This window comes from Macadamia integrifolia, chromosome 7 (genome assembly GCF_013358625.1).
Source record: "Macadamia integrifolia cultivar HAES 741 chromosome 7, SCU_Mint_v3, whole genome shotgun sequence".
NCBI classification, from domain to species: Eukaryota; Viridiplantae; Streptophyta; class Magnoliopsida; order Proteales; family Proteaceae; genus Macadamia; species Macadamia integrifolia.
In genome coordinates this window covers 22,680,632-22,692,770 of record NC_056563.1, presented here as the reverse complement: position 1 = coordinate 22,692,770, position 12,139 = coordinate 22,680,632, and the positions used below count along the sequence as shown (strand labels likewise).

At 35.2% G+C, this 12,139-nt stretch overlaps 1 protein-coding gene across 3 annotated transcripts; it reads left to right on the top strand.

The window, feature by feature from the left end:
- Window positions 1-6,424: 6,424 nt before the first annotated feature.
- On the top strand, window positions 6,425-11,384 carry LOC122083902 (MADS-box protein GGM13-like). Of its 3 annotated transcripts, none has more exons than XM_042651834.1 (8): window positions 6,425-6,542; window positions 6,892-7,111; window positions 9,594-9,660; window positions 9,775-9,936; window positions 10,153-10,200; window positions 10,290-10,331; window positions 10,698-10,910; window positions 11,095-11,384. In XM_042651834.1, exons 2-7 carry the CDS (start codon window positions 6,924-6,926, stop codon window positions 10,905-10,907), a joined length of 717 nt encoding a protein of 238 aa, XP_042507768.1. In that variant the 5' UTR covers window positions 6,425-6,542; window positions 6,892-6,923; the 3' UTR covers window positions 10,908-10,910; window positions 11,095-11,384. The 3 variants fall into 3 exon arrangements, with proteins under 3 accessions (XP_042507768.1, XP_042507767.1, XP_042507769.1); XM_042651833.1 differs by having other exon boundaries at window positions 10,126-10,200; XM_042651835.1 differs by having other exon boundaries at window positions 6,427-6,542; window positions 10,159-10,200.
- Window positions 11,385-12,139: the final 755 nt, after the last annotated feature.

Here is a 12,139-nt window from a genome sequence, read left to right as displayed (position 1 = left end):
TGTGAACTTATTTTCAATCTAATAAATATAGAATATTTATAACAAGAATTGACATCATTTGTGTTATGCAAATTCTCAATCAATTTATAGAGAATCTTTAGAAACCCCATCTAGATGCCATATTTCAGATTTTATGCTACTTGAAGTCATATCCAAGGAAAATTATCGATCTCCATGTCAGTGTCTACTGCGATTCAGATTGGACTAGTTATGTCATTTCTTGTCGCTCTATTACGGGTAGTGTACTTATATTGTATAAAGTCCCTTCTTTTGAAAGGAAAAAAAAAGAAAAAAAGAAAAAAACCAGTCAACAATTTCACAATGTTATTTCCTTATTAACCAGTTGGATTGACATGATATTCATACTCTAACTTGAGAGGGAGTGTGAAGTAGTATTAGGTCAGGTCATGATCTGTACCTAGGGAAAGAGGTGAGGTAGGTGAGGTAAATGAGGAACTCTATTTAAAAAATTGTAATCCTATCGTGAAAGATAAGAATATTGAATTCTCCTTCTCCAATGGATGTAGGCATAATGTCGAACCGCGTAAAGCCTTGTTTTTTCAACTCTTTTTCTATTTCCATGATTAACATCTATGAATCAACTCTGCTAATTTTTACACACAAGGAACCTATTATCTGAGCTCACGATCTTGGTTTCTTCCATGCTTTAGAAACTGAAGAGAACTCAACAAACCAAAATCCAACCTCTTCTTCTCTTGATTATGCTGTTGTAGTAATAATAACTCTAACTCGTTCAAACGAGTGTCTGACTACTTCTATGCCCGAACTGAAATAATTCGGGCTGAATCGAAGTCTTATAGGGATTGGTTACGATTTGGGATATTACGACCTCAAAACCGGACCATACCACACTGAATACCAAATTATTGAAAATCAAATTAGAACCAAACCGGTAAGAAGCAGAAATCAGCCCAAAACTCATTAAAATCAGTTTTTTTTTTTTTTTTTTTTTTAAATCATAATTTTGTATGGCAGACCTAAACCAAAACCAATCTGAATATAATCAATATAAAAAGTTGAAGTCGAACCAAATCGAAACTGGAACCAAAATAAAATTTCTTAGGCTGCGCTTGATAGTCATCCAAAAAACGTTTATGGTGTTTTTTCATTTTATGGAAACAAGAAAATGGAATCTTTCATTTGGTGCTAATGGTTCGTTTTTCCCTTTTTTTTCTTAAACCGGGTAAAAAAAAAAAGAATAACGCCAAAAATGATAAATGTTGGAACATGGTTATTACCATGTTTCAACATTTGAGTTTCGTTCTAAAACGGAATTTTGGCACAAAAACGAAAAATTTTCTTTTTAACATGAATCATCTTTTTGGAACAGAATGACTACCAAACGCAGCCTTATTGGTAGGGTGTCAGTAAGTCGGTCTAGATTGGTTTCGGTTTGGGTTGAACTCAAACCGAACCAATAAGGAAATTTTAGTTTCGGTTTGGTTTTGGTTTCGATGCGGTTTGATTTTGGTTTGTCTTCGGTTCCATATATCAGTTTGTAATCGGGTTGGTTTTGGTTTTTGGTCCGGTTTGGATTCGAGTTTTCATACAAAGATATACAAAACTATGCAAAATTTGGTATTGGACTGTTTTCGATTTCTTACCAATTTGGTTTCGGTTTTGGTCCAGGTTTTGAGACGTTCTGGTTTGGTTTTGGGTTCATCTGGTTTCTGATGCGGTTCGGTTTAGTTTTGCTGTTGCAACACTCCAAGCCGAAACGACTCAATAAGGCTTTAGTTCGGTTTGGTTCGGGCTGTTATCAGTGTGGTCCAGCGGTATCACCAGTTCAGTTTAGGGTTTGACACCCCTACTTATTGGTTTAGTTTCTGTTTCACCATCTCCACACCGAATTGACTCAACCCAGACCAAAACTGAACCGGACCGATGGATTGACACCCCTATTTATTCCCATGGCTGTCATGTTAAGTATTGTATTAGAGAACTTGAGTTACAGTAAGGGAGATAAGAAAGTGAATAACGTGAGAGAGAGAGAGAGAGAGAGAGAGAGAGAGAGAGAGAGACTAAAGTAGCTTACTAGTTGTCTGACTTCTGAGGACAGAAGTGGCCTCTGGCTCTCTGCTTTATAAAGGTTTGACCAAAGTTATGTATTAGCCGTTAGGATAGGCATTGATGAAGCATACTTCCCTTGAGCATCCACTGTATGCTGGGTGTTTAATGTAGATTTCACCAAAAAAAGTTTAATGTAGATTCCAAATTTTAACTGATTGGTTGTCAGCTACCAGCGTGGCTGGGTAACCCCCCCCCCCCTCCCTCTTTTTTGCTTCCTTAATCAAAGTAGTTGGATTCCTTTTGACCTTTTAATAATTGGGGTTAAAATTTTCAAATGAGATTAATTAAAGTTTAGAGTCTGCATTAAAATTAAAATGAAAATTTGTGTAATTCAAGAGTCCAAAAATGGGTTGGCAAAACTGATTCTGGCCAAAATAAATAGAGGTAAACCAGAAGTAACAAATGTGATAAAGATTGCCACCACCATTATTTTCTGTTTTCAAACTTTTAATTTTAACATTTCTTAATTTTTCAATTATAAAAGTTGAAATCTTGAAGAAAATAAGGGAGAGTTCTATCAAATATGGGCAATACAGCAAACAATGAACCATAATTATATTTTTATTAATGGGTTAATAATACTATTATTATTAGATTACATATATATGCATGCCTTGTAAGATGATACATGAAATTAATAAGAATCCAATTTCTTCACAATACATGTATACAACTTTTATTTTTTATGCTAACGACGGGCATCCAAGCCTTCGGTGTGACTAATCCTGCGGGCCCATACCGACCCTACAACTGCATGGATCAGGTCATACCGGGGTTGAATGAGATCCATTCAATTTTCACCGAAGACAGTTAAGAGCACTAAACACTTCGTGTGAGTGGCCTCAAGGAATAAGAGGAGTCGAACTCAGAACCACACGCTTCCTAAGGCGAAGGTCCTTTGCCAACTCAGCTACCCCCTTTGGGGTTAATACAAGTATACTATATGCGTGGCAATATGGAATATGATATATGGAATATATATTGTTTGATTTTTTACAGTTAATTATTAATTTGTAAAATTTTATATTGGTTGGTCCGAATATATAAGTTTATTTGGTTAGCCTAAAAATCTACCATGCAAATTGATGTGTAGGCTCAAAATTTGTAGACAGATAGACCACCGGGTCCCTTACCCTCTTCTCAAGTTTTAGCGCAAATAGAGCCAGCCAAATGACAAAATATATAGCCGAGAAATTCCAGCTCAGTAGGAGGACTATAGGAGAGTGCATATGCAATTAATATAAAATGGTTAATTAAGCGCACGGTATCCGATAAGGTATCAGTCACCTTCAAAATCAATACGATCGATACTGATACGGATCACATGGATTGGCACAAGTTTGTCCATGGTTTTCTTAAAAACTAGATTTTTGGACATTTTTACCCCCGGTCCATATTGCTACATTGATACATTATCAACACTATATTGCAATTAGGGGTGAAATAGTGCTGAGTTTCTTAAAAACCCAGCCCAGCCCAAACTTGTCGAGCTCATGCCCAGGCCCAACCCCACCTTAATTGACCCTAATCAGGCACCGGGTTGGCCCTGTTTTTTGTCATGGTCGAGTTAACCCTGATTGACCCTATTTTTTCCATTTGTATCCTATGCATTAAAAAAAAAAAATGAGGAAGAAAGAAAGAAAGAAAGAAAGAAAGAAATATCAAATGATCAATATGTACACTATTAAAATTATGAAGTGCAACACAATAATATCGAATATTGGAAGCAATTACAAAAAAATTTGTATTTGATGAAGTTAGAAACTTTCGTATTAATTGGGTATAAGAATCAATTACCCATATTTCATTATTCTGAATAAATGGATAAAATGACAGCCCGAAATAATATTATTTAAAACATGATTAAAATCAAGGTTGGGTTGGACTGGGCCAAGATGGGTCTGGGCCTCAACCTTGATTCAAGGTCAGTGTTTTTCAACTCTAACTCCCTCTTAAGATTAGAAATCTTAGTCAAGACCCTATTTAGGTTTAGACGAGCCAGAACAAGTTCGGACCATCAGGGCCAAACTTATGCCCCTACGTGCAATGCATGTACAAATGAAAAGAGGTGGCCGCATGCATGGTTCTACTTTGAAGTGTGAAGTATGATTGATCTCCTGGAATAGCATTGTTAGTAACTAAATTAAAATCTCCCCATATCTTCCACTTTGGAGGACTTGTTACAAAATAATTGAGGGGTTATCACTTAAATATACATATCAAACACCAATATTAATTAATGCCCTCCTCTTCCTCTCTCTCTCTCTCTCTCTCTCTCTCTCTTAAACACTTTCAACAGTTACACGTTAACATCGTCAGTAATAATGAGAAAAAATAGATATGGATTTGTAACTCTGAGAGAGGGGCAGGAGCCATAAATCCATGCAGCCAAAATGGGTGGATCGAAGGTGACATAAAACCATCAGAGGACCACCCGAATACCCATTTTTGGAAAATTCTTCTATCTCTTCTTGGTACTGTCAGGAATAATCATGGATTCAACCAAGTGTCAATTTTCTTGTGACCCAAAAGTCTGATTTCTCTCTTTTAATAGAAAATCCTCCATGAGATTTCTCACTATGCAATGTTCCTTTTGATTTCCCTTTTCTTATAAATTATACTTCTCTAGGAAACCATCACATGCAATTCATCAGTCTTATATAAGTAGTTTTGAGAGAGGCAGTAGACAGAAATTAACCTTTTTAATTAAGGGTTTGTTAAGAGTAGATAAAGTTGATTGAATACTCTCACACACACACACACAGAGAGAGAGAGAGAGAGAGAGAGAGAGAGAGAGAGAGAGAGAGAGAGAGAACTGAAGATATCTTTAGTCAATAAAGTAGGATGGTGAAGTGGGATTCCATTAGGCAGAGAGAGAAAGGTGGGAAATCAAACAGCAGGGGACCAAACATATTAATCCTAAGCTTACCTCTTCAAGTAGTTGTTCACATGTTCCTTAGGTTTATAAGTGTATGAAGAGGGCGATGAATTGAATTCCTCAAACAATGACTGCCACAAACAAATGATTCCCTTGGCATACACATATTTTTGCAAGTTCACCAATAAATGGTAGAGACAGAATACATGGAACTATAACAAGAAGAAAAGGGAAAATTTTCACCAGGAACCTTAAAGAGACATGGAAGAACTTCAGAAGTTAATTAACCCTAAAAAATTAGTTTCACAGTATAGGCTTTATATTTAGACTGACTTAGCTTCCAATCTAGTTGGATATTTTTGCTTATTCAATGTAATAATTAGAGCTAATTAAAATGTTTGTTATTCTTTCTATAATGGGCCTACACATTTTCTACTTGAATATATATTAGTATAATTATAATTTGGCTCATATTTTTTTAACATGTAATAGAATTTCCATACTACCAGAGAAATGATATTTTGAGTAATTTGACATTATGGATGACATCCCCAAACCTTATTTAGAGGTTGCTGGGTCTGGTTTAGCAAAAATAAAATGCGGTCTGGGATGCAGATTAGCCCTGGTTTGCATTTTCCATTCCAATCTAGATCAAACCACCATGTCTTTAGGCCTAGGGTTTTGGCCAACTCCCTTTGATCATTTACCCAATCTGGGTTTTTTTTTTTGTTTCCTACCCTCTGCTACACTTACTATAATCAGCAATACCCATGAAGGAAGAAGTTGTTTGTCAACAAAGAGGCAGTACTGGTGGTTATAAGTCACAGTTACTTTTTATTCTTGTTGGAAATTGGACTAGTTACCATAGTAAACTACAGGAATGCCCTTTCAGAGATTCCATGGTGTGCTTTATTATGGAGGTTGATGCTGCATGGTTTGTCTAGCTGAGACATATCACTGATTAGAACCATCAAATCTGTTAAATGCTAAAACTATGATGATAAAAGAAAATAAGCTCTTAAGAACCTGCAAAGTGGATCTACTAAACAAGTATGAAATGTGATTTATGATTCATCTAATAGGTGATTCATCCCCTGACATGTTAGGGTAAAAAACACTACTTGATCGCATGCCTCTACGCCCAGACACATGGCATCATGAAAAGGCAGTCCTGCCCTCCAACAGTGCTGGTGCAGTAGCCACTCGACCAGGTAGCGATCCTTCTCCCAACAAGTTACTAAAATCACTCTGCAGATTCGCCCATAGTTTTTATATTTCAAGGGGAAAGTGTGTTCTTTGTCAAACAGCGTGGTCTACACGAGTGCTCCCTTTGTCTATCTCTTGTTCTTGAAATAAGTGGTAGAAATGTCTTTTCACATAAGGAGGAGAGTGAGACCCATGATGACAAAGTTCTCTTTCCCTATTTGAATTTGGGTTCATTGATAAGGTCCAATTTGGAAATTTTCCTGAAAGAAGTGGGGACTTTTAGATGTCTTCTCTTTAAATTTTGCTCTACAAATATCACAAGCTATTCATTCCACACTACTCCAACAAGCAAACCAAGCAAGAAGAGGTAAACACAGGCTGAAGAGTCTACCTTCTCTTCCTTCCTCCTTTCTCTTCTCTACTACTGTCTCTTCTTTCATCTCCTTCTCTACAATCTTCAATAAAAGAGAGTCTTTTGCGTTTCTAAAGACTTAAGTTTCCACTTATGATGACAGTTCTTTGAGCCTACTAATCCTTTATTTAAACTTCACCCGAATTGAATTTTCTTGCTAAAAACCAAAGCCTCCATCTTTGTTATTTTCTTTGTAATTTTTTTTTTTTGAAGCTTTGATTGGTTTTTGTGACTTAAACCAAGAAATTCAAGTATAAGAAAAAGGGAAAAAAATTCCTTATTTTCTTTTCTCTTTCCCTAACAGGAAGAGAGACATAGCTGCAGTGGTGGATAATAATGGGGAGGGGAAAGATAGAGATCAAGCGAATCGAGAATACGACCAACAGGCAAGTTACCTTCTCCAAGCGCCGAGGAGGGCTGTTGAAAAAGGCTCATGAGCTTGCTGTGCTGTGTGATGCCCAGCTTGGGCTCATCATTTTCTCCAGCACTGGCAAGATGTATGAATATTGCAGCTCCCATTCAAGGTCTGTATGTTTCTGAATTTTCATCTGATTGCTTTTCTTTTTTCTTCTTCATTTATGGTTTTCTAAGGTGGGTTTGTGCATATGGGTGATCCTTCTTTTTTTATTTGTAAATCTTTACTTCTTCTTCTTACATTAGCATCTCTTGATATATTGACCTAATTTTCTTAAAAAGCTTAATCTTAGACTTACCTTGTCCCTTTTTTTTCAGTCTTACTACATGGGTGTGCTGCATTGCATTGATCTCTCTCTCTCTCTCTCTCTAGTGTGTTTGGTAGCTGCATCTTGGAAATTAATAATAACATTTATTTTATTAGTTTCCCATGGTATTTTTGTGATGTATTTCTAGTCCCAAATATTGCTCCAATTACTGATATATATTATCTTTCAATGCACTCTTTTTCTGTATTTTTTTCTCCTTTTGGTTGAAACTCATGATCCCAAATCATCTATAGGACTCCCAAACCAACTGATCCTCTGATCATCTTCAGTCCAGAAAAGAACTATAAGTGGTGAACTGTTCAAACCAGAAGGTCAACAGTTAAACCAATCATGAATTGATGAATCTCCTATTCTCACTATATATTAATTTTTCCGTCAGTTCTGAGTTAAACTAAGCCAGCCAGCCAACCAAAACCTCATCTATTCCTCCATCACAAGGGTCTATATTAGTACTAAAAGGAAATCACAAAGGGCCACCAGAAGAAAAAAGATGAAACTTTACATATTTTGCACCTTAGTGTTTTTTTTTTCCCCAAGAAATTATGGCTTATATATCAATTAATTAAATGTTATGAATGTGACTTAATTAGTCACATATGATAGTACCATTTTGTTACAAGGTCATACTTTGTGTAATAGAAACATTAATCTTATACATGGAGATGGTTGGACTAATACTAAACCTCGTAAATCCATCTTCGAAAGAATTCGATTGGGAGAAAGAGTATGAAACTCATGACCACATGCACTATAGTTTATTGAGAGTACATATTGTTGGTTATAGATATATCCTTGTATTGGAATGGTAGCAGTTGGTAAATCATGTTATATGGATTGCTACTCCAACAGGGATTTAGTTCAATTTGCATTACCATGTGTAGGGAATACTGTAGTAATTTTGTGCTGATAATTAATTGTCAAGGAACAATGGAATAGTTTCCAATTGTACATGTAATTTGAAGATCAAAGTGGATTTTTGTTGAACTAATTCTGGAAATAATGCTCATTCTGGACCTAATAAATTGATAGCTGAGAAGATATCAATTGATGAGCTAGTAATGATTTCCCTACTACGATACTTAATTTATCAAATTACAAGAATAATCTAGATATTGCTGACATCTAATGCCACATTGGTAGTGAGGAAGCATTTTTGAGGAATAGTCGTTAAAGTTTCTTCATCCATTAACCTTTCATTGATGTTGAGATCTCCTAGCCTACTGGAGACATCTTCTTGGGTGATTGTGATCCGCTTATCGCATTTGTTTTAAGACCCTTGAGTTCAATTCCATCTAGCCAGTCACTTATATGTAGGGGTTTAAGGAGTCCTAGTTTTATTATATCCAAGAAAAACATTAATTAGTGTGTGTGTGTGTTACTTATTTTGTTTCACTATAAGCTAATAGCCACTAACCTCTTACATTTTTCTGAGGCTCCTTTCAATCCCTCAGTCACAGTTTTTGTAGGCTACATCAAAAGATGGATTAAAAACTTTAAAAAATAAAAATAAAAATAAATAATATGTACATAAATAGAACAATTATGAATTGTGAGGTTCTGTCTCTAGTGCACACATTGGCTTGGTGTGGGAGATGCCAAAACTCACGAACAAAAAAGTCCTCCTATTGTATAGAGGGCAATTCCAGTATAGTACCGGTGTATATAGTAATATCTCATTGTAATTAACCAACCTTAGTTACATCAAACAAAACCTAGCCTTTTTCTAATTGTAATTCGGCATATGTGGGGGCTAACAAACTTGTTCATTCAGTTTTCCATCTCCATTTTAATTTTATCTCCTCACAGTGAGCAAGGATATACTAGAAGTCCAATCAATATTAGGTCAAATCTATGATAGCAAGCAGATGGAAATCCATATTTTAGCTGAGATAGATTCTGCAATTGATCACTGTGTGGCCTTGAATTATGTATGAATGGCTGGTTTTGCAGTGACATATTTTGCTGATGGGTTTTTATAATGTTTCATCCTTCATTTTATTTCTTGCATGACAAGAAAAATAGCTCTAACTTGATTTAGATATTCAAATCTATATACCCATATCTGTAAAGAGTATTTAGTCTTTGGCCAGGCATATAAATCAGGCTTTAACACCATTTTTGGGAACCAATATATGATGATTTTTTTTTTTTTGGCCCTAATAATTTGACTGACAATTGTATTTGTATATATAACTGGTCTACTTGGGTATTAACTAAATTCATGAAACTATAACATTAATTTGATTTCATTCTGATGTTATAGCATGCAGCAAATCATGGAAAGATACCAGAAAGTCTCGGGGATTCGGATCCAGGAGTATGACAACAAGGTAAATTCATCCTGATCACCAAAGAAAAGCATAATCCTTTGCACTATGAACACTAATTAAAGAGCTAATTAAGATTATTTGAAGTAGTTTTTGATTAGTCTTGAATTATGGCAGCAAGTATTTAATGAGTTGACAAAGATGAGGAGTGACACTGATAAGCTTCAGACAAGCATGAGACATTTCTATGGAGAGGATTTGGTTTCTTTACCTTATAATGACTTGCATCAGCTTGAAGAAACCCTAGAGAACTCTGTTAACAAAATAAGAGCCAGGAAGGTAAATATTTCATACCTTTTCAACCCAACTGAATCTCCTTATCATGTACAGTTGTATATATTATTGTAACTCATTTTCTGAACCCTATAATTAATTAAGGTCTCTCTCTCTCTCTCTCTCTCTCTCTCTCTCTCTCTCTCTCTCTCTGTTGAGTAGTTAACCTAGAATGAATTTCTGGGTTGAAATCAGAATTTAATGCAATCTTTGTTCTACAAGTTACAGTACCAGCTTATGCAACAACAGCTTGACAATCTTCGTAGGAAGGTATGAACAATCTCTCTCTCTCTCTCTCTCTCTCTCTCTCTCTCTTTCTTTGTTTTGTTTGACACATTAGTCTTCTCTGTGATTTGCAGGAGCAAATCTTACAGGACCAGCACAGCCAGATGTACCGCTGTGTAAGTATAGCTTTACCGTGATGCATGCATGTTTCTATGGTTTAATGTGTGGGAAAAATCATGGGCTCCTTCACACTCTATCTCCTCCTTGACATAAGGGCTTCTTTAGGCACTCTCTTGTGCAGTTGCCCTTCAATAATTTTCAAGGAAAAATAAATAAATAAAAATAAAACTAGTTATATTGTAATATGTGGGCCCATTTAGTGGGCCATTAGATGGTATCAGATTGGCATCCGATCAAACTGATTTTTCAGAACCCATTTGATTATGGAATGGTAAAAGGTATAGGTTTTCTTTGAAGTTTGAAGATGGGAAGTGTGTAATTAATTATAGTGTGTGATGGTTGATAATTTAATAAATAATTAGATTCAAGAGATGGAGCACCAGCAAGTAGTGATGGAACAGAAGAGCATGGAGCAGCCAGTGTTGGATATTGGGCTTTATGCAGATGATTTGGGGAGAAACATGCTTCATCTCTCCCCTCTCTCTCCTCAGTTTCATCATCCTCATCGTCTTCAGCCCACTCAGCCTAACCTGCAAGAAGCTAGCCTCCCACGCCATGGTTTGCAGCTTTAATTGGTATCCTGCCACCTCTTTCTTTTCATTTTTCTCTTGATCTTCATCCTAAACATCATTTTAATCAAGAATTAACCATGTCTAAACTAGCATACTCTAAATTGATGATGAAATTAGATCTTAATATATAGGTCATTTTAGCTTATATATCCTAGTAATTAACTCATGTTTCTACTTATTTTTGCAGATACTTGAGATCCCATATAAGGGGCTTCATTGGATCATCATGAAGAAGGGTACATTCATAAGGAGCTAGCTAGTTTGCTTGTTAGATGAACCTCCATCATAACTAAAGTGTTTGTTTGTTTGCTTGAGTACTGCTATATACATATATTGGGTTGTTTGTTATTGTGGATTTTATAAACTAATACATTATGTAATATTGAAAGCATATAATTTTCAGCAGTTCTGTCCTTAGTTCAAGGTATGGGGATTATTACATCAATCCAGACTTGTGTCCTTGGTTCTTTGTTCTTACCCTATATGGCTTACATTACTTGATAGATTACTTTGAATACTTATTGTTAGAACAAACATAAAAGAAAACGATGAAAATAAATAGTTTTGTGCAAGACATAGTAATTAAAGAGGTTCACACACTGATGTGATATGCTATATCCTTGGGTGAAAAAGAAGATGATTCGATATGTTGGAAAAAAGATTCCATTGGAGATCTCTTTAAAAAACTCAAACTAACCCTGTGCAAGAAACTCTCGCCTAGAAACCTTAGAACGAAAAACCTCAAATCTCATAATGACTTGCTCAACAAGATGATAATACATAATTGGAGTTTTTTTTCTTAAGGAAGTCATACCATTTTCTATCATACATATATTAATTATATAGTTATAATCTATTACAAATAATAAAATATCTTGCTACCATGATTTTTTCTGTTTATATCATCAACCCAAAATCAATATTTAGAGAGTTGATTAGATGATCACAAGTCCAATAAAATTACATAATTGAGTTTCAGAAAACTATAATTACTTTCATTAAAATGAAGAACAAGAGAACGTTTATTGCAAATAAAAACATGGTCACTAGTAGGTAGGTAAAATAATATCAATCTGAGTAAGATTTGTGTACGAGTTAATAAATTAATTAGGAGAAAACTAATAGATTTGCAGTCATACAATAATACAATATAAGCTTTACATATGAGCGACCTGGTTTAATTAACAATAGACTTGCTTGGTTCCATTTCAGTCCTAATTTTTTATGATTAT

Excerpts from the sequence above, each read along its gene's own strand:
- LOC122083902 (XM_042651833.1), top strand. The coding sequence starts at position 6,924 with ATGGGGAGGGGAAAGATAGAGATCAAGCGAATCGAGAATACGACCAAC. Across the intron at positions 7,112-9,593 it reads TATTGCAGCTCCCATTCAAG|CATGCAGCAAATCATGGAAA; the intron begins GTCTGTATGTTT and ends CTGATGTTATAG. Across the intron at positions 10,201-10,289 it reads TTGACAATCTTCGTAGGAAG|GAGCAAATCTTACAGGACCA; the intron begins GTATGAACAATC and ends TGTGATTTGCAG.